The sequence below is a fragment of the Cherax quadricarinatus genome, chromosome 44 (genome assembly GCF_038502225.1).
Source record: "Cherax quadricarinatus isolate ZL_2023a chromosome 44, ASM3850222v1, whole genome shotgun sequence".
Classification (NCBI taxonomy): domain Eukaryota; kingdom Metazoa; phylum Arthropoda; class Malacostraca; order Decapoda; family Parastacidae; genus Cherax; species Cherax quadricarinatus.
Window position 1 is genome coordinate 19,840,270 of NC_091335.1, and position 21,244 is coordinate 19,861,513.

Here is a 21,244-nt window from a genome sequence, read left to right on the forward strand (position 1 = left end):
GTATGTTTATGGCTCTCTTTTAATGCTATCAGAAAGTTATAAAACTATTCCCACATTCAAGGAAATAAACAAAATTTTTTCTTTACTTCACTGATGATTTTTGCAAATGGAATTGACTAACCTGTAGTTCAATATTGTTGTCCCAAGGTTGGATTTAAGGGATTTGGCCTACCAGCTGATACACACGACAAAACTGTTCCATTTGTGTACGAAAGTAAAGAGTACACCCTGAAGCATGGGTCAGTAGTGATTGCTGCCATTACATCATGCACCAACACCAGCAACCCATCTGTAATGCTAGGGGCTGGTAAGTACATTCTCCCAGCATATCTTCTGCTGAGCTTATCATGTGCAAATCTCTTCTAGAGTAGTCTAAATTCAGGCTTTCTTCACTAGATACTCATTCACTATTATGTAATGATCCTTGTGTTGGCAATTCCATCTGAGTGATATACATTCACCATATGTGATTAGTGCAGTTAGTAAAATTTATTGACTATTCCATTATCTTCCAGGTATAGTATGTGTTACTAGGTATATTTCTCTTTTCCACTCCTGAGAGTGCATTCCAAGTATTTAACATGCCTTGTTCACTATTTGGTCAGAAAACGATCTCTAAATGTTCCAGTTTTGATGTTTATCATTTTTTGAAGAGAGCTGTGAGCACAGAACAACATTTTAGATGCGAGAGCACAAGTAATGAGAATTGTATGATCAGTTGCATTATTTCTCCTTAAAAGTTCTCATTTACCCAGTTTTTCTGGAATTTACTTTATTTGCCTTATTGTTTTCTCTAAATGATAGGTCACCTGACATTATTATTTCAACGTCTTTTTACATGTTCTTGGTATTTCATGAAATGGTTCTTTTTAGTTTCTCATTCTTTCCAGTTGGAATTTGTGCCCATTAAACAACTCATTATTTTTCATTGCTCACTTTATACTTGGTTAATATCTAATTTTTTTGTCTTTTGCTGAGGCAATTTTCATGCTTATTTTCGTACCATCTGCAAAGGATGATATCAAGCTGTGGCAAGTATTGTATTTTTGTCTTTCTGCTGTGAAGATGAGAAACAGTAAGAATATATGATAAAACCATTTTAACCCTGTTATCACCATTCTGGAACTTGTTTTCCATATTCCATATAATGTTCACACTATACATTCTTCTCTCAAATATAACTAAACAGTGATCATAGATTTTATTGAATCTTTAAAAATCTTGGCATTCATTACTGTATTAGGGTAAGGGGTAAAGTTACAGGCAAGAGCTAAGTGGTTGGGTACTCTGTTGGGTCATTCTTGAGCGAATGTAGGTACTGATTATATGCATACTGGTACTATAAGAATTGACAGTTTGTACACTGTGTGACATTGTTAGTATCATTACTGATTTGATACCCAGGCTGTATATAGAAGAAAGAACTAGTAATGAAGCTCAGTAATTTGTCTTAAGTTTAGTCAGTATTTATCTGCTAACAGAAAGTTGTATCCTTGTTAGCATATACATCTTTTATAAGATGAACTGACCATCTGTAATACATAGTATCCCAATTTTCATTTGCACTAGGTTTGCTAGCAAAAAAGGCTGTGGAGGCTGGATTGGTTGTTGCTCCATACATCAAGACATCGTTATCACCTGGATCTGGAGTAGTGACCCACTACCTGCAGCATTCAGGTGTCACTCCATTCCTTGCAAAACTTGGCTTTGATATTGTTGGATACGGGTGCATGACCTGCATTGGAAACTCAGGTCCTTTACCAGAATCGGTTGTCGAAGCCATTGAAAAGGTAAGTACTTTTTTGTAATTCAAGCAAGAAATCTATAATCAGTATTCCAAAAAAATCAGTATCCATTGATCATGATTGAAAAAATGTATTTGGCTTAAAGAACACAGATTATTGAATAATAACAAAAAAAGGCACAATACCATGACTGGAATGATACATAAATAACCCGCACATAGAAGGGAGAAGCTTGCGACGACGTTTCGGTCCGACTTGGACCATTTACAAAGTCACTTTGTGACTTTGACAAAGTGACTTTGTAAATGGTCCAAGCTGGACCGAAACGTCGTCGTAAGCTTCTCCCTTCTATGTGCGGGTTATTTGTGTATTATTGAATAATCTTTAGAAAATATTAATTATAGACTTAGTACTAGTGCCAGAACATCAGCTTATTTTTGATGTTTTGAACTAATGCATGTAATTATAGGTGAAAGTTTTTGTATAAAAAGTTTTTTTTTTTTTTTTTACTACCTGTTAATGATATGTGAATGAGATGCAGGAAAATTTCTGATTGTGGCTGTATGGAAAGAGTATTTAACCCCTTCAGGGTCCAAGGCCCAAATCTGAAGTGGTGCCCCAGTGTCCAAGAATTTAAAAAAAAAAAATTTGTTATTTTTTCTTATGAAATGGTAGAGAATCTTTTTGTGAAGGTAATAAAACAAAAAGTACGAAATTTGATGGAAAATTGATGAAATTATGCTCTCGCGAATTTTGATGTGTCAGCGATATTTACGAATCGGCGATTTTGCCGACTTTGACTCCCATTTTAGGCCAATTATATTATTCCAGTCAACCAAATTCTTAGCTATTTCACTAGTATTACTTCTATTCTATCGATTGAACACAAGAAATCGCCAAGTCAACTGTTTCAACTACAAATTAAAGTGATCGGAAATTGTTAACCCTTCATCGCGCAATTGGTCCGAAAATTTGAAATTCGAACTGAACTCCCTATGGTGGATAGAGTAACTCAATACAAGGTCACTGATCCCATATAAATTGATTTCTGATGGTTAGTTTTCGAGCAATTGCCAATCTCCGAAGACCGAAAATATTAGGCCGCCCCCGACAAAGTGATTAAAAAATTCTATGTTGCAAACTTGCAATTGTTAATAAAACACACCAAAACAATTTTTTAAATTTAATATACAAACAGACAATATAAAAAACATAAATGGAACTTTTATCAAAACATTTTTTAATACTTACAAAAATATAAAAAGGAAGCAAATATCAACAATGCCAAATTGCAAAGTGATGCAAGTTTCAATCCCTATATTCCTGAGATTCATTTGGAAGACCAATGATTCTATATTGCTAATTGGCAAGATGGAAGTCTGTGAAACAATTTCTATCAGTCTTTATGCACAGATTTACTTTGCATACACTACAGACGAATGACGATGTTACCGTTTTTTTCGAGGTGCTGCAATACTTGCAAGTAAACGGCCTTTGCCCTGCCATTGGAAAGTGCATTAGAGTCATGTCTTTCCTAACACTGTCATCAGGCAATTCTGCACGTGTTCCCCTCCCAGGTTTCACTATGCCAACACCATTGGAAGTACATGGTGAATTAGTTGGTGAAGGTCTTGGAGTTGTTCTTAGGCTGCTCCCTCTAAGGTTTTGTCCTTTAGACCTTGCAATTTCAGAGATAGACTTCCTGAAATACTTCAGTTGCATACACTTTTGCTTTATTGCTCGAGAATCACGGCAATAAAGCACCCATGCATTCACAACAGCAAGATCAATAATATAGGCAAATAGCCGCATGTACCAACGTTTTGATTTCATTGGTGTTTTGTAGAGATGCACCAACATGTTGCTTTTGTCAATACCTCCCATGTTTGCATTATAGTTCTTGATGACTGCAGGGCACGATATTTTCTCTTTCCTCTTTGTACCCTTGTTGTATCTCTCAACAAGACTCATGGGCTCGACCCCAATATCAGTTGTCACTAAAGTCACAACTTTGGTGTCCTTCCATCGTACAACAAGGACACCATCATTGTTGTTGAAGCAAAAATTGCCCCTGGCCACACTGTTTTTTTCCATTTGTTTGATAGGCACCAGATGTGGCTTACCACATCTATTGTCACGTACTGTTCCAGTGTATCTGCAGTTATACTTATCTCTTAGTAGCTTGACCAAAGGCATACTTGAAAAGAAATTGTCAGCATAGATTGCTGATGTGTTTGTCTTGTTCATAGTTTGTGCAAGTACCAGAACAATCTTTGTACTTATTGGAAGTTTACATTCTTCCTGTGGCAGCTGTATGGGATGTGTGTCAAAAGTTGTTGTGCCTTGATACATGAGTATATCATGTATGAGTCCATCTTGACTTGCACGACAAAAAAGTTTGAAACCCCACTTATCTGGTTTTGTTTTGATGTACTGCCTTAGGTTTCCAGCAGTTTTACCCTTGAAACCAACCATGACTTCATCAATAGATTGCTTGGGTGTAGCTGGAATTTTCAAGCAAGCATTAGTTAGTTCAGTGTAAAGAGGCCTTACTTTGTAGAATCTGTCATTATCCTTTTTTGTGTTGTCATTGAAATGAATATGACTTCTAAGGTACCTAAACCTCTTAGACGCCATGCTCTCTGCAACCTGTTGGCTCCTAAAACCAGCTTTCCAATAGTCTTCGAGGGATGGTAGTAAATTAATACCCATGAACAACAAAATACCTATGAACCTCATGATCTCTTCAGAATCTGTTGAAAAAGTACTATTTACGTCTTGTTGCCTTGTATACAAATTTGTTTGATATACTATGTTATCTATCATGGCTGGAGTAACGAACATACGAAAATACTCATATGGAGACCTAATTGCAAGAGGCTTTTCATGTTCATATGCCGGCAAAGGATCATTTTCAATGTCATCTACGGTCCACTCAGATGAAACTTGAAGAGCAATATTCTCATGGATCTCTTCCTCATCCGGGTATTCCTCAATCCTAAAAGTTTTCTTTTTCCTCATTACTTTCTGCTTTTTGGCTGGCCTTTCTTCCCTTTCTTCCTCATCATCAGTTGACATCTCTGCATCCTGTGCATCCGTTGGCAAGTATTCATCACCACTATCCAGCAATTCTGGTTCGTCTACCTCTGGTTCTGAGTCACTGTCTTCAGAAACGCAGATATACCTCGACCTGCTGGTCGACTGCTCCCCATAAAACAGCCTCTCATGGAACTGGAAGGACAATAGAAACCTCCTGTATAAATCCAGACCACTACAGAGTTCATATATGCAATTGAAAATTTTTTATAAATATTTATTTGACTAAAATTGGACATTCCCGGAAACTCGCGCAATACCGAAATAATTCGGACTAAAATGCATGCACTTTTTTCAACTGCATGCTACACTCATATTATGCTTCACACGGACTTTAGGTATATATCAAAATATGCCTAAACTATTCATGTAAGCACTAAACACAACAATCAGTACTTACCGACATTGTAGAATATATAATCCAAGAGTAGATTAGCAAGGGTGGAGGGAAAAATGCGCGTGTGTTCGAAGCAAAGCCGCTAGTGTTTATATTTTGATCTCTCAACCAATGGGAAGGCGGCAGAAGCGAACTGTACTTAGCTGAAGAGACTCAGGGAAGGCTTGTGATTGGTTGGAACTAAAGAACGGGAAGCTGGCTGCGCGGGGCGCGAAGTATGACACGCGCCAAAAACACGTAATTAATACCGAATTATTTCGGCCCACCCCGATAAAGGGTTAATTTAGCCAATTTAACACAAAGTTCAAAATATTCCAATTTCAAAATAGGGTCCAGAATAAACAATGTAGGTATTCCTGGAACTAAACTAACATTTCCTCTGTTCATTAGTTACGTTTTGAGGCTTTACAAATAAATTCCATTTTGATTTTTTATTCACATAATGAATTTTTATTCACACCAAAAAATAGAAGATTTACTGTTATGCAATACTGTAATAATTGTATAAATATCATCACCATATTTGTGAATGCATATTAGACCCAGCAGCTGGCGTGTATTAGACGTGTGAGGTCGTTTGTTTACTCTTGAATATCGGCAAAAATTTAACACATTTCTGCTACTTTGAGCTCAGTTTCAAGCCATTTCCAGTGCTAAAACCAATCAAAATCATCTCGATTTCTGTAATATGTCTTCCATTCTATAAAATGAGACCAATAAATCGCAAATAGAACTATAAAAAACATACGAAAAAACACTGCAAAGTTGCTGTTTTAATCGAAAAATCGTAATTTCAGTTTTTTTCTCTCATTATACACAGCTCGCTGCAGGATCTGTTTTATGTGGTGCACACATACCACGTAGATGTATTCTCTCATATCTAGGCCCAAATGTACCACTCACAGTTTATCAGAGAGAGCTGAGCTCATGACGTAGATCTACAGTTTGGACCCTGAACGTAAAGCCGTAGATCTACGGGACGGACCCTCAAAGGGTTAAAGCTAAAGTAGAGTTGTTTATAGTGAAATATGAATTGTATTTGGTATAAACAGTGAAATTGCTGTCATTATAGTCTTGTGAACACAATGTTATAGCTACTTCCAGTCCTGAAACCAACCAAAATCATCTCTTATTTCAGTAGTATGTTTTCCATTCTATCAGATGATACCAAGATTCAAGACAATAAAACTATTTTGTTTTTCCCATCATGCACCACATGGGGCAGGATTTTTTAATATACTGTGCAGGCCCATTCTCTCATATCTAGGCCAAAATTTACGATTCACAGCTTATCTTAGTGAGGTGAGCTCATGACGTAGAACTACGTCAGGGACCCTGGCCTTAATGATGTAGTTCTATGTGACAGTCACTGAAAAGCTTAAACAATATATTCAAGCTTACTGGACTTTATAATGTCTCATTATTCAAGAAATTTAAACCCACCTCTACCATTTTTTCACAGAACGACCTTGTTTGTTGTGGAGTTCTCTCAGGAAATCGTAATTTTGAGGGTCGAATTCACCCCAACACCCGTGCAAATTATTTGGCTTCTCCACTTCTGGTCATTGCATATGCCCTTGCTGGAAGAGTTGATATTGATTTTCAGAAAGAACCTCTTGGTAAGTATACCTTTGTTCATTTCTGGTGAATACCTTTAGAAATATATGATCCAATTTTGCAATTTTTTTTTTTTTTTAGACATGTTCTATGATTGTGTTCCTCTAATATGATTTTTCATCACATTTAAGACCTTTGCAACTTTTATATATAGTGAGAGTCTCACATCCTCAATTTTTCATTAGTGGTTTTGTCATAACTTCTTTTTCAATTACTGTTCTTCCCATTTAGAGCCCAGGTAATAGTAAAGACACATTTTGCTTTCATTATATTTGATTATAAAATCACTTGTTATTAAATAACTTTTGTAGTTTATTTATTTTTTTTTTTTTAATTTTTCAAGTTTAACCCGTAAACGGTCCAAACGTATATATATGTTTTTTCAACATTTGAAAGTATGTAAAAAAAGTAGATCTTTTTGTTTTTTTTACATTTGAAAATGTGTAAAAAAAATTTGATCTACTTTTTTTTTTGTTATATTTGAAAATATGTAAAAAAAACGTAGATCTGCTTTTGTAGCACTACACATGTGAACGTAGATCTGCTTGGGCCGTTTACGGGTTAAATGAATTTTTTTGTCCAACACATCATCCGTCTCCCACTGAGTTGGGAGAATGCCCCCTAAGAAAAAACTTTCACCATCATTCACACATAATTACTGTCTTTGCAGAGGTGCTCAAATACAACAGTTTAGATGTCACTCTAAACAGCTAATATCCCAAACCCCTCCTTTAAAGTGCAGGCATTTACTTATCACCTCCAGGACTCAAGTCCAGCTAACTAGTTTCCTTGAATCCCTTCACAAAATATTACCCTGCTATCACTCCAACAACTCGTCAGGTCTCAAAAACCATTCATCTCCATTCACTCCTATGTAACACACTCACACATGCCTGCTGCATGTGTGAGCGTGTTATCCCCTCCCTCCATCCTTTCCTCAGATGACCCCTACCCCTCCTCCCCTCCAAGTCATCCTTCAGTATTTTGCTCCATCCTTTCTAAATGACCAAACCGCCTTAATAACCTCTTCTCAGCCCTCTGAATAATGTTTTTAGTAACTCCACACCACATAATTTCTCTTGTATATCCTCCCAAATTCATTAACTAACTTCTCTTCAGAATCTCCCAAAAGAACCATGTCAACAGGAAAAAAGAACTGTATTAGATTAACTATCTCTTAGTCCCATACACCCAAGACCCTAACATTCACTTTCTTCAGCCCTATCTATAAATACGTTAAATGACCATGGTGACATCACACATCTCTGTTTAAGGACTACTTTTACTGGAAAATAACCTCCCTCTCTCCTCTGTACCCTCTGAGCCTCGCTATCCACATACAATCTCTTGACCGTTTTAAGTAACCTACCACTTGTTCATTACATTTGCAACATCTGCCACATTGCTTCCTTATGCACCCTGTCATATGCTATATTTTTTTCAATAACCTGGCTATATCCCACTGAGGCATGGTAACCCAAAAAAGAAGAAAGGGAAGTTTTTCTTGTTACATTTAGTAATTTATACAGTAGTAAAAAAAGGGTTACTAGCCCCTTGCTCTTGGCATTTTAGTCATGTGTTACAACATGCATAGCTAACAATACTAACAAAAAAAGGCAAAAACTTTGAAGATAAGATTGCTTATTTACTGTTCAGACACTAACAAATGTCTAACCCTAAGACTGAGTACAGACTTCACATTGTATTATACAGAAGATTTGTACTACTGTATAAAATTATGATGTATATTTTAGGTTACAAAATAGAAGGTTAATGAATGCATTTTCTTAAATAGGTCACAGCGAGAGTGGTGATGCTGTGTTCCTACGTGACATTTGGCCTCAGCGTTCAGAGATCCAAGCTGTTGAACAAGAGCATGTGATACCAGTTATGTTCAAGGAAGTATATTCCCGCATTACAACGGGAAATGTCCGTTGGAACAAACTGGAAGCTCCTGAAGGCATGCTCTACCCATGGGACTCTAAATCTACATATATCAAGAGGCCCCCATTTTTTGATTCCATGAAAAAGGTTAGAATATTTAATATAAAAGTTATGAATGTACATCTTAGAATCTGTAGTGGAGGGAAGGATGGGTTGGTGTCTTCCTAGGAAAGGTTGGAGGGAGGGGGTAAAGGCAGTTTTATGTGCAAGGGGCTTGGGCATCCAACAGGCATGTGCAGGTGTGTTAAATAAGAATGAGTAGAGGCAAGTGGTTTTTATGACTTGACATGCTTGGGAATGTGAAGGGGTTCAGGGAAATCAGTTAGCCAGACTTGAATCCTGGAGGTGGGAAGTACTGTTCTTGCACTCTGAAGGAGGGGTGGGTATATTACAGTTTGGAGAGGCATCCGAGCTGTAATGTTGCATGCTTCTGGCAAGACAGTGATAAGAGTGAGTGAGTGTTTCTTCTTTTTCAGGTCACTACTTCAGTGGGAAATGGCCTTCCACCTGTCATTAAAGTATGACAGGTGGAAGGCATCCTATGTAGTATTATATCTAAAGCAGTGCCCTACTCTGGTACATTTGTTGAGGAGACAAAAAGTGATACTGGCCTGGCAACTCAAAATGGGACATCTTAGGATTAACTGTGGTTATTGGCTGCATCCTAGGTTTATTTTGAGCTTGTGTGTTGGATGTTTTTGTGTCTGTGGTATCCCCTGCATTGTGGTTTTTGAGGACCAAGTTTGTTGGATATTTTCGGCTATTGACAAATTAATGTGGGCAGGAGTAAGTTGCTGACCCAGTGGAGAGTTGCAAAGATTACATAAGGCAGGCCATTAAATGAAGAAAATAAAAGAAGCCCTGTGTAACATTTGTGAGCATCCAGTGAGGACTTGGCTTTATCAGTTACTTGAGGACAGTGTTCATGACATTCCCACACCAAAAGCACAGAAATGTATTAATTGTAGTAACATAATTAGAATTGGTCTGTTATCATTTACCAGCATCTTTCACTCAGTGAGATGCAAGATTATTGTACAAGATAGTGCTCCTTGCCACACCACAAAATCTGTTGCTCATTGGCTTCATGACTGTAAAGTACCCTTCTTCAATGACTGACCAGGAAACTCCCCAGATATGAACCCCATAGAGAACCTCTGGGCTGAGATAGAGAGATCTACTCCCATGGCTTGAGGATGTCATCTGCAAGTCATGGGGAAATTTACATCATGAAACCTTGAAGAATGTGTTAAACACTTCATAAACAGTTAAAAGATGTCATAAAGAGCAAGATTTGACTAATTTTTTTAATTTTTGTTTATAAAACTCCATTAATATCTGTTTCTTTCTCCACAGGAGTTGCCACCTATTGAGAGCATTAAGAATGCTCATGTTCTCCTTAAACTTGGGGATTCAGTAACCACAGACCACATATCACCAGCTGGCTCTATTGCTCGAAATTCTCCTGCAGCCCGTTACCTGGCATCTCGTGGGTAAGTCACAGAGCACAATATTCTTTCTGCTAGTGTTTTTCTGAATATTTTTGTATGCACAAGTTTCCCTTAATAGAATTATTTTCGCATGTACAATATACCATATTTTAAGATTTAGTAGCAGTCATAATAGATGTGTTTTGTGATGTTAGCCTTCCTTTCTTAGTGTACAATGAAAGGCCTACATAAAGTTCCAGATATATAGACCTGTCTGTCAAGGAGATTTTAATATGCAACTGAAGCTAGGAAAAATGGATGTTAAGATTAGCTTTGTTACTTAATTTTCATAAACAGTGAGTAAAAATCATATAAAAGAACATGCTGATGTTTTACACATAAAACAGTACAGCAGTTCCTCAATGAATTACTTGTCTTTATTCACAAATTTAGCACTCTATTGTTTTTTAACAGCATGATTCTGCATTAGACAATACATTTACTGTTAATGGCACTAGCTGCTTTTGTAGTAGGGGTATCGACATTACAGTCCAGAGTTCAGAAATTTCACTTCCCAATTTTTTTTACACTCCAGCAGCTTGTTAACTCAGGTATACCAAGCACTTTTGTATAACATTTTCTCAAATGATTATGCCAAATTATTCCATTCTTTCTCTGTGATCAAATTATGTTCATTTGATACTATCTATATAGCATTCACACAACACATGGACTTAAGACAAAACATTTGTACTGCCCCAACCTCTTCCCTGCTACAACAGTCAAAGACCATTCTTAACATTCATACAAAATCATTGGTACTCCTACAGTACAGTTTTATTCTGCATCCATTGTTAGTGAAGCCTTAGATATAATTACAGGGAAGATATTTAATTGTCTTCAACTACATGTTTACTTTGTAATCGAGATCAGGCACTTAAAACTTCTTTCCTGCTTGTTTTGCATTCAATTCTCCCTTAATATCTATATTCCCAGCTGGCTTAAAATTCTTTGAACATTCAGTAATTCCTCCTTTAAGAATCTTTCTAGTATTTTTAGCATAATGTGCTTATCTTCATTTGCAGTCTGACACCCCGTGAATTTAATTCCTATGGCTCCCGAAGGGGCAACGATGCTGTGATGGCTCGTGGAACATTTGCAAACATCAGACTTATAAACAAGCTGGTTGGAAAGTCTGGGCCATACACCATTCACATACCATCAGGAGAAGAGGTACTAAGTTACATTCATGCAGTAATGCTAAATGTATTTTTATATTCATCCTAATTTTACTTCATAAATCTTGTTCAGAAACCTATCTTAACTTGTAACTGAGTAGATATTAATTTATCTTATTTTAAAAAAAATGTTACTTTTTTTGGTTAAAGATCTCCAAGTTAATTTTTAAATTGTCATACTACTATAGAGAGTAGTAGGTAAGTATGGGGTGCCATGTGTAAATGATAATGGGGGCCTTTAAGGGGGCTGTAGGGCAAATTTCGTAACTCGTTTATTTACCGTCCGATTTTCTCCAGTTTTGGTGCACAAGACAAAGTGTTCTCACTCTTTCTTGAAAATATTTATAAAAAATATACCTCAAACAACAACTGAGAAAAGACTGATTTACTGAAAATGCCCTCTGGGGTGATGTCATTCTTAATGGGGCTACGTAAGGTTGTTTGGACACTTGGTGCCGAGAGAACAATGCTAATACTAATTCGGACCGTTATATTTCCCTCTAAATACCTTATCGTTATTTCACAAAAAAATAAAGTTTGTTAGTTTCTGGAATATGGCAAAAAAATCTGCCCTTTACTCCCACATAACTCCCGAAGTATTTGGAATATTTCCAAAAACTCAACGGTCCACATAAGAGAAATCATTATTCTACAATATCTGTGAATATTATTCCATTTAATTAAGTAATAAAGGAACCACTTTGAATTATAGATGAATCCTTAACTGTCTAATGTAGAACTACATTCTTACCGCTAGTGCTCCAAATGTAGAACCACGTTCTTACCGCAAGTGCTCCAAATGTAGATCTGTTTTATTTTTCCTGCCTCCATATTTGGCACGATTGGCCTGAGATACTTGGTCAGCATAGAATGGGTCTTAACCCTTGGTGTGTGCAGTATTAAAGAATCTGGGACCACTTAGTACTTTGAGGGAGCACCAGTTCAATTGAGTGCCAGCTAGAGCAGACAGCACAGCAAACACCAAGGATTCACTGATGTCATGGCATATTAACACTCCCATTTTAAGAGGAAAGTGATGTTGACCCTGAGTTTGGTGGCTTTGAGGTGGATGTGGCCACAAGCGGTCGTGGAAATATAAAAAACCTCAATAATAACCCATGTGCAACATTTGTGCAACACCCTTTTAATTTTGGTACCACTGCTAGTGTCATCCTGCCAGAATGTCCTATAACCTATCTCCTAAGTAAAAAGAAACAATTCTGGAGCGTGTAATACGTGTTCAGCAGACTGGCTGGCTGACGGCTGGCTGATTGGCTGTCTCTATCTTCGTCTGTCTGTCCATATCTATCTCTGTCTATCTCTTTCTCTGTATCTCTGTCTCTCTCACAGAAACACGTACATAAATACAATTATACATAGTGTAAATTACCTAGGATAACCCAAAAAATCCAGACAAAGTGCTATACTGTGCTTGTAGATAAAATTCATAATAAACATGAGGGGCAACTGTCAAGTAATACGCATTTTCACTTGTTCAGGAAGCAGATGTGATTGTGTGTAATACCAGTTGGTTCATGAGCAACTCTGAGACAAGAGAGACAGGCAGACAGAAAGACAGAGCTAGACAGACAAATAGACACAGAGCTAGACAGACATGTTTATTTGTAACATTGAAAACAAATAAAGCTAAAGCAGTGTACGCTCATAAAATTTCACCATTAGCTGCACTGGCAGCAGTGGAGTGACACACATCTTACATTATGCTTCAAGGGAACATTATTATTATTATTTTTTTTTTTCAACGCACCAGCCGTATCCCACCAAGGCAGGGTGGCCCAAAAGGAAAAATGAAAGTTTCTCCTTTTACATTTAGTAATATATACAGGAGAAGAGGTTACTAGCCCCTAGCTCCCGGCATTTTAGTCGCCTCTTACGACACGCATGGCTTACGGAGGAAAAATTCTGTTCTACTTCCCCATGGAGATAAGAGGAAATAGACAAGAACAAGAACTAGAAAGAAAATAGAAGAAAACCCAGAGGGGTATGTATATATATGCTTGTACATGTATGTGCAGTGTGACCTAAGTGTAAGTAGAAGTAGCAAGACGTACCTGAAATCTGGCATGTTTATGAAACGGAAAAAAGGACACCAGCAATCCTACCATCATGTAAAAACAATTACAGGCTTTTGCTTTACACTCACTTGGCAGGACAGTAGTACCTCCCTGGGCAGTTGCTGTCTACCAACCTACTACCTATATTTTTTTTTTTAAGCAAGTCGGCCGTCTCCCACCGAGGCAGGGTGACCCAAAAAAAAGAAAGAAAATCCCCAAAAAGAAAATACTTTCATCATCATTCAACACTTTCACCACACTCGCACATTATCACTGTTTTTGCAGAGGTGCTCAGAATACAACAGTCTAGAAGCATACACACATAAAGATACACAACATATCCCTCCAAACTGCCAATATCCCAAACCCCTCCTTTAAAGTGCAGGCATTGTACTTCCCATTTCCAGGACTCAAGTCCGACTATATGAAAATAACCGGTTTCCCTGAATCCCTTCACTAAATATTACCCTGCTCACACTTCAACAGATCGTCAGGTCCCAAGTACCATTCGTCTCCATTCACTCCTATCTAACACGCTCATGCACGCTTGCTGGAAGTCCAAGCCCCTTGCCCACAAAACCTCCTTTACCCCCTCTTTCCAACCCTTTCGAGAACGACCCCTACCCCACCTTCCTTCCCCTATAGATTTATATGCTTTCCATGTCATTCTACTTTGATCCATTCTCTCTAAATGACCAAACCACCTCAACAACCCCTCTTCTGCCCTCTGACTAATACTTTTATTAACTCCACACCTTCTCCTAATTTCCACACTCCGAATTTTCTGCATAATATTTACACCACACATTGCCCTTAAACAGGACATCTCCACTGCCTCCAACCGTCTCCTCGCTGCTGCATTTACCACCCAAGCTTCACACCCATATAAGAGTGTTGGTACTACTATACTTTCATACATTCCCTTCTTTGCCTCCATAGATAACGTTTTTTGACTCCACATATACCTCAACGCACCACTCACCTTTTTTCCCTCATCAATTCTATGATTAACCTCATCCTTCATAAATCCATCCGCCGACACGTCAACTCCCAAGTATCTGAAAACATTCACTTCTTCCATACTCCTCCTCCCCAATTTGATATCCAATTTTTCTTTATCTAAATCATTTGACACCCTCATCACCTTACTCTTTTCTATGTTCACTTTCAACTTTCTACCTTTACACACATTCCCAAACTCATCCACTAACTTTTGCAATTTTTCTTTAGAATCTCCCATAAGCACAGTATCATCAGCAAAAAGTAACTGTGTTAATTCCCAATTTGAATTTGATTCCCCATAATTTAATCCCACCCCTCTCCCGAACACCCTAGAATTTACTTCTTTTACAACCCCATCTATAAATATATTAAACAACCATGGTGACATTACACATCCCTGTCTAAGACCTACTTTTACCGGGAAGTAGTCTCCCTCTCTTCTACACACCCTAACCTGAGCCTCACTATCCTCATAAAAACTCTTTACAGCATTTAGTAACTTACCACCTATTCCATATACAGTGGACCCCCGCTTAACGATCACCTCCAAATGCGACCAATTATGTAAGTGTATTTATGTAAGTGCGTTTGTACGTGTATGTTTGGGGGTCTGAAATGGACTAATCTACTTCACAATATTCCTTATGGGAAAAAATTCGGTCAGTACTGGCACCTGAACATACTACTGGAATGAAAAAAGTTCGTTAACCGGGGGTCCACTGTACTTGCAACATCTGCCACATTGCTCCCCTATCCACTCTATCATATGCCTTTTCTAAATCCATAAATGCAATAAAAACTTCCCTATCTTTATCTAAATACTGTTCACATATATGCTTCAATGTAAACACTTGATCAACTGACAAATCCATACTTTCCCTAGGCTTTCTTAACTTGTTTAACTCACTCCAAAATTTTTTCTTATTTTCATTAAAATTTCTTGACAGTGCCTCTCCCACTCTATCATCTGTTCTCCTTTTGCACTCTCTCACCACTCTCTTCACCTTTCTTTTACTGTCCATATACTCTGCTTTTTTTATAACACTTCTGCTTTGTAAAAACCTCTCATAAGCTAACTTTTTCTCTTTTATCACACCCTTTACTTCATCATTCCACCAATCACTCCTCTTTCCACCTGCCCCCACCCTCCTATAACCACAAACTTCTGCCCCACATTCTAATACTGCATTTTTAAAACTATTCCAACCCTCTTCAATCCCCCCACTACTCATCTTTGCACTAGCCCACCTTTCTGCCAACAGTCGCTTATATCTCCCCCGAACTTCCTCCTCTCTTAGTTTATACACTTTCACCTCCCTCTTACTTGTTGTTGCCACCTTCCTCTTTTCCCATCTACCTCTTACTCTAACTGTAGCTACAACTAAATAATGATCCGATATATCAGTTGCCCCTCTATAAACATGTACATCCTGGAGCCTACCCATCAACCTTTTATCCACCAATACATAATCTAACAAACTACTTTCATTACGTGCTACATCATACCTTGTATATTTATTTATCCTCTTTTTCATAAAATATGTATTACTTATTACCAAATTTCTTTCTACACATAGCTCAATTAAAGGCTCTCCATTTACATTTACCCCTGGCACCCCAAATTTACCTACTACTCCCTCCATAACATTTTTACCCACTTTAGCATTGAAATCCCCAACCACCATTACTCTTACACTTGATTCAAAACTCCCCACGCATTCACTCAACATTTCCCAAAATCTCTCTCTCTCCTCTACACTTCTTTCTTCTCCAGGTGCATACACGCTTACTATAACCCACTTTTCACATCCAATCTTTATTTTACTCCACATAATCCTTGAATTAATACATTTATAGTCCCTCTTTTCCTGCCATAGCTTATCCTTCAACATTATTGCTACTACTCCTTTAGCTCTAACTCTATTTGAAACCCCTGACCTAATCCCATTTATTCCTCTCCATTGAAACTCTCCCACCCCCTTCAGCTTCGTTTCACTCAAAGCCAGGACATCCAGCTTCTTCTCATTCATAACATCCACAATCATCTCTTTCTTATCATTTGCACAACATCCACTCACTTTCAGACTTCCCACTTTGACAATTTTCTTCTTCTTATTCTTTTTAGTAATCTTTACAGGAAAAGGGGTTACTAGCCCATTATTCCCGGCATTTTAGTTGACTTTTACAACACGCATGGCTTACGGAGGAAAGATTCTTATTCCACTTCCCCATGGATATAAAAGGAAAAGTAATAAGACCAAGAACTATTAAGATAAAATCAAAGAAAACTCAGATGAGTGTGTATAAATAAACGTGTACATGTATGTGTAGTGTGACCTAATTGTAAGTAGAAGTAGCAAGACATACCTGTAATCTTGCATATTTATGAGACAGACAAAAGACACCAGGAATCCTACCGTCATGTAAAACAACTACAGGCTTTTGTTTTACATTCACTTGGCAGGACGGTAGTACCTCCCTGGGTGGCTGCTGTCTACCAACCTACTACATATATAATTATAATTATCAGAACATAAAAGTTATACAAATTAAAAAAAAAAAAAAGGAGAAAAGAAGGTATATCGGAAACACTTCTGCAAGCTGCAGCGCTTCATGTTGCCGCAAGCTTTTACATTACTTTATGTAAAAAAATGTTCTCTTCATTTAAAAAAAAAAAATTTTTTTTTTCCAAAATATTTGGAGCGTTGGGCTAGTGAATGTAGATCTACATTTGGACAGTTAAGGGGTTAATTGAATTTTGTATGCAAATAATAGATAATGCATATTTTAAGAAAAAGAGGATAAATATATACACAAGATGTGATATAGGTAATGCGTATTTTAAGAAAATGAGGATAAATATGTACACCTACCATCCGACTTATAACCTTCTCGACATACGACCACTCGACTTACAACCATGTGTTTTATGCCAGTTTTCTGGGAAATAAACAACTGTTTGTGTTGTACACAGTGTTTATCATAAACCTTACAGTATAAAAGACAGTACTAACAGCATAAAAAGTAAAGTAAAAAATGAAATACCAAAATAAAACAATAAAATAAAATCATTACAATAGTGTGATGTTGATATTCAGTAGTAAGATTAGACTTACGCCCATTTTGACTTACGACCGGTTGGTCAGAACCAAGCTTGGTCATAAGTTAGATGGTACCTGTATACAAAATGTGATACAGGGCATAATGTGGAAAACCACAAGTTTCCTGTGTAATGTAATGACGTACTTGTAAGGGAGGTGAGAGAGAGGCATGCTAGCCAATGCATTAGTAAACAAGGTTGGAGGAAGGGGGTAAAGGTTTTGCATGAGAGGGGCTTAGATATCCAACAGTCTTATGTGAGAGTGTTAGATATAAGTGAGTGGAGGCAAGTTGTTTTTATGATGTGACGTGTATGTTGGATAGTGAGCAAGATAACATTGATGAAGGGATATAGGAAAAACAGTGAGCTGGACTCGAGTCCTGGAGGTGGGAAGTACAGTGCCTGCACTATGAGGGAAGGGTGGGGGATATTGTAGTTTGGAGGGACATCTGAGCTGTAATATTGACATGCCTCTGGCAAGATCATTTGGATTTTAGTAAAGCCTTCGATAGAGTACCTCACAAGAGAGACTTAAGAAAAGTGGCAGCTCATGGTATAGGAGATAAAGTTCTAGCATGGATAGAGGCATGGCTTACCAATAGAAAGCAGAGAGTTACCATTAATGGAGTGAAATCTGAATGGGATTAGTCACTAGTGGCATTCCACAAGGATCAGTTTTAGGCCCTCTTTCTTCCTCATAATTTACATTAATGACCTTAATGAAGGGATTACTAGTGACTTGAGTAAATTTGCTGATCATACAAAGATAGGCCGTATAATTCACTCTGAGGAGGATAGCAATGAACTCCAAGAGGATTTGGACAAATTAATGTCTTGGTCTGAAAAATGGCAGATGAAGTTCATTGTTGATAAGTGTAAGGTACTAGCCCTTGGTAATGAAAATAACCCTCGAAGCTATAATCTAGGTGAAGTAGAGCTTGATCATACAGAATGTGAAAAGGACTTGGGAGTCATGGTGAGCAGAAATCTAAAGCCAAGACAGCAGTGCCTTAGTGTGTGCAACAAGGCCAACAGATTACTTGGATTTATCTCAAGAAGTATAAGTAACAGAAGTCCAAAAGTTATTTTACAGCTCTATACATCACTAGTTAGGCCTCATTTAGATTATGCTGCTCAGTTTTGGTCCCCTTACTACAGGATGGATATAGACTCATTAGAGAACATACGGAGAAGAATGACTAAAATGATTTACCATATGAAGATAGACTTAAAACCTTAAATCTCCACTCTCTGGAGAGACGTAGAATGAGTGGAGATATCATTGAGGTATATAAGTGGATGACGGGCATAAACAAAGGAGATACTAATAAAGTATTGAGGGTATCGAACCAGGTAAGAACCAGAAATAATGGATTTAAGTTGGATAAATTTAGATTTAGAAAGGACATTGGTAAGTACTGGTTTTCTAACAGAGTTGTGGATGCATGGAATAATCTTCCCAGTGGGGTGATAGAGGCTAGGACCTTGGGAAGCTTTAAGAAGAGATTGGACAAATATATGAGTGGGAGGGGCTGGGTTTGATTGGTGTCATTGGGTACGGGAATTAATTCTTGGGTATCTTTGGGTAGAGGTCGTTTTGATAAGGACCTGCCTTGTATGGGCCAGTAGGCCTTCTGCAGTGTTCTTCCATTCTTATGTTCTTAAGATGGTGATGGTGTGAGTAATGGTGAAAATGTTTCTTCATATTTGGGTCACTTTACCTTGTTGGGGGACAGATGGTGTTTTTAAAAGAAAAGTTTCAAAATACCCTTTCCTGTGCACCTTTATTCTCTCACTGGTATTCTAAACACCTCTCTTCTCACTGGTATTCCAAATACATGTCATCTAGCATTCTGAACATATTTTCTCTCCTGTTCCTGCATTCTGAACACCTTTTCTCTCCTGTTCCTAACACCCATCTTTTCATTAGTACTCCAGTCACCTATAATCTCAGTAGCATTTTGAGCACCTATGCCTACTCATTGATATTTTTTCATTATGAATTATGCCAGTAAACTGCAAATAATTCCTTACCATGAGACTTTTCCAGCTTGATGTGTTTGATGCTGCCGAGCGCTACCGTGAGGAAGGTCATCCAGTTGTTATCCTGGCAGGGAAAGAATATGGGTCAGGATCATCCAGAGACTGGGCTGCCAAAGGCCCCTTCCTCTTGGTAAGTTATATTGTGTAACCCAGTTTTTGTTCAGTTTATTAAAGCATGTTGCTCTTACAACAAACTGGCCATATCACACCGAGGCAGGGTGACCTAAAAAGAAAAACGAAAGTTTCTCTTTTTAACTTTAGTAACGTATACAAGAGGAGGGGTTAGTAGCCCTCCGATCCCGGCATTTTAGTTGCCTCTTACGACACACATGGTTTACGGAAGAGGAATTTTGTTCCACTTCCCCTTGTGTATATTTATTTATTTATTGTAGGTAGTAGGTTGGTAGACAGCAACCGCCCAGGGAGGTGCTACCGTACTGCCAAGTGAGTGTAAAACGAAAGCCTGTACAGTGGACCCTCGCCTAACGATATTAATCCGTTCCTGAGAGCTCAACGTTAGGCGAAATTATCGTTAGGTGAATTAATTTTCCCCATAAGAAATAATGGAAATCAAATTAATCCATGCAAGACACCCCAAAGTATGAAAAAAAAAAAATTTTACCACATGAAATATTAATTTTAATACACACAAACTGAAGAAGAGATGTACAATACATGACACTTACCTTTATTGAAGATCTGGTGATGATTGATGGGATGGGAGGAAGGGAGAGTGTGGATGGTCTTAGTGTTTAGAAGGGGAATCCCCTTCCATTAGGACTTGAGGTAGCAAGTCCTTTTCCGGGGTTACTTCCCTTCTTTTAATGCCACTAGGACCAGCTTCAGTCACTGGACCTCTGTCGCACAACATATCTGTCCATAGAGGCCTGTACCTCTCGTTCCTTTATGATTTTCCTAAAGTGTTTCACAACATTGTCAGTGTAATAGTCACCAGCACGGCTTGCAATAGCTGTGTCAGGGTGATTTTTATCAAAAAAGGTTTGCACTTTAAGCCACATTGCACACATTTCCTTAATCTTTGAAGTAGGCAACTTCTTCAATTTCTCTCTCCCCTCCTCCAGAGCAGTTTCCTCAGGTCTGGCCTCTTGCTGTTGAAGATGATCTAGCAGCTCATCAGTGGTTAGTTCTTCCACATCCTCCCCACTAACTTCACCAATATGAGCACTAGTTCCAGGCATTTTTTCCTGTTCACCTGGGTGTTAGTCAACTGTTGTGGGTCGCATCCTGGGGGACAAGATTAAGGACCCCAATGGAAATAAGTTAGGCAGTCCTCGATGATGCACTGGCTTTCTTGGGTTATCCTGGGTGGCTAACCCTCTGGGGTTAATCGTTTCTCGGTAATTGTTTCATGTTAAGCCATACCAACAACACAAACTCCACATCTTCGAGTAATACAGGTGATGGTGATGCAGCAACAGCTGACTGGGGAGCAGCAACAGCTGACCATGGTGCAGTAGCAGCTGTGGTGCAGTAGCAGCTGATTGTAGTGCAGCAACAGCTGACCAAGGTGCAGCAGCAGCTGACTGTAGTACAGCA

General features: G+C 38.1%; 1 protein-coding gene across 2 annotated transcripts in view; it reads left to right on the top strand.

Moving 5' to 3' along the window:
* LOC128698412 (cytoplasmic aconitate hydratase) overlaps positions 1 to 21,244 on the top strand; it is a 200,069-nt gene that overhangs the window by 169,780 nt on the left and 9,045 nt on the right. For both annotated transcript variants that reach the window (XM_070094166.1, XM_070094168.1), the window contains 7 exons: positions 148 to 307; positions 1,570 to 1,790; positions 6,701 to 6,857; positions 8,651 to 8,886; positions 10,156 to 10,292; positions 11,315 to 11,462; positions 19,695 to 19,817. In XM_070094166.1, coding sequence (XP_069950267.1) covers positions 148 to 307; positions 1,570 to 1,790; positions 6,701 to 6,857; positions 8,651 to 8,886; positions 10,156 to 10,292; positions 11,315 to 11,462; positions 19,695 to 19,817 — 1,182 coding nt within the window. The remainder of the gene's footprint in view (positions 1 to 147; positions 308 to 1,569; positions 1,791 to 6,700; positions 6,858 to 8,650; positions 8,887 to 10,155; positions 10,293 to 11,314; positions 11,463 to 19,694; positions 19,818 to 21,244) is intronic.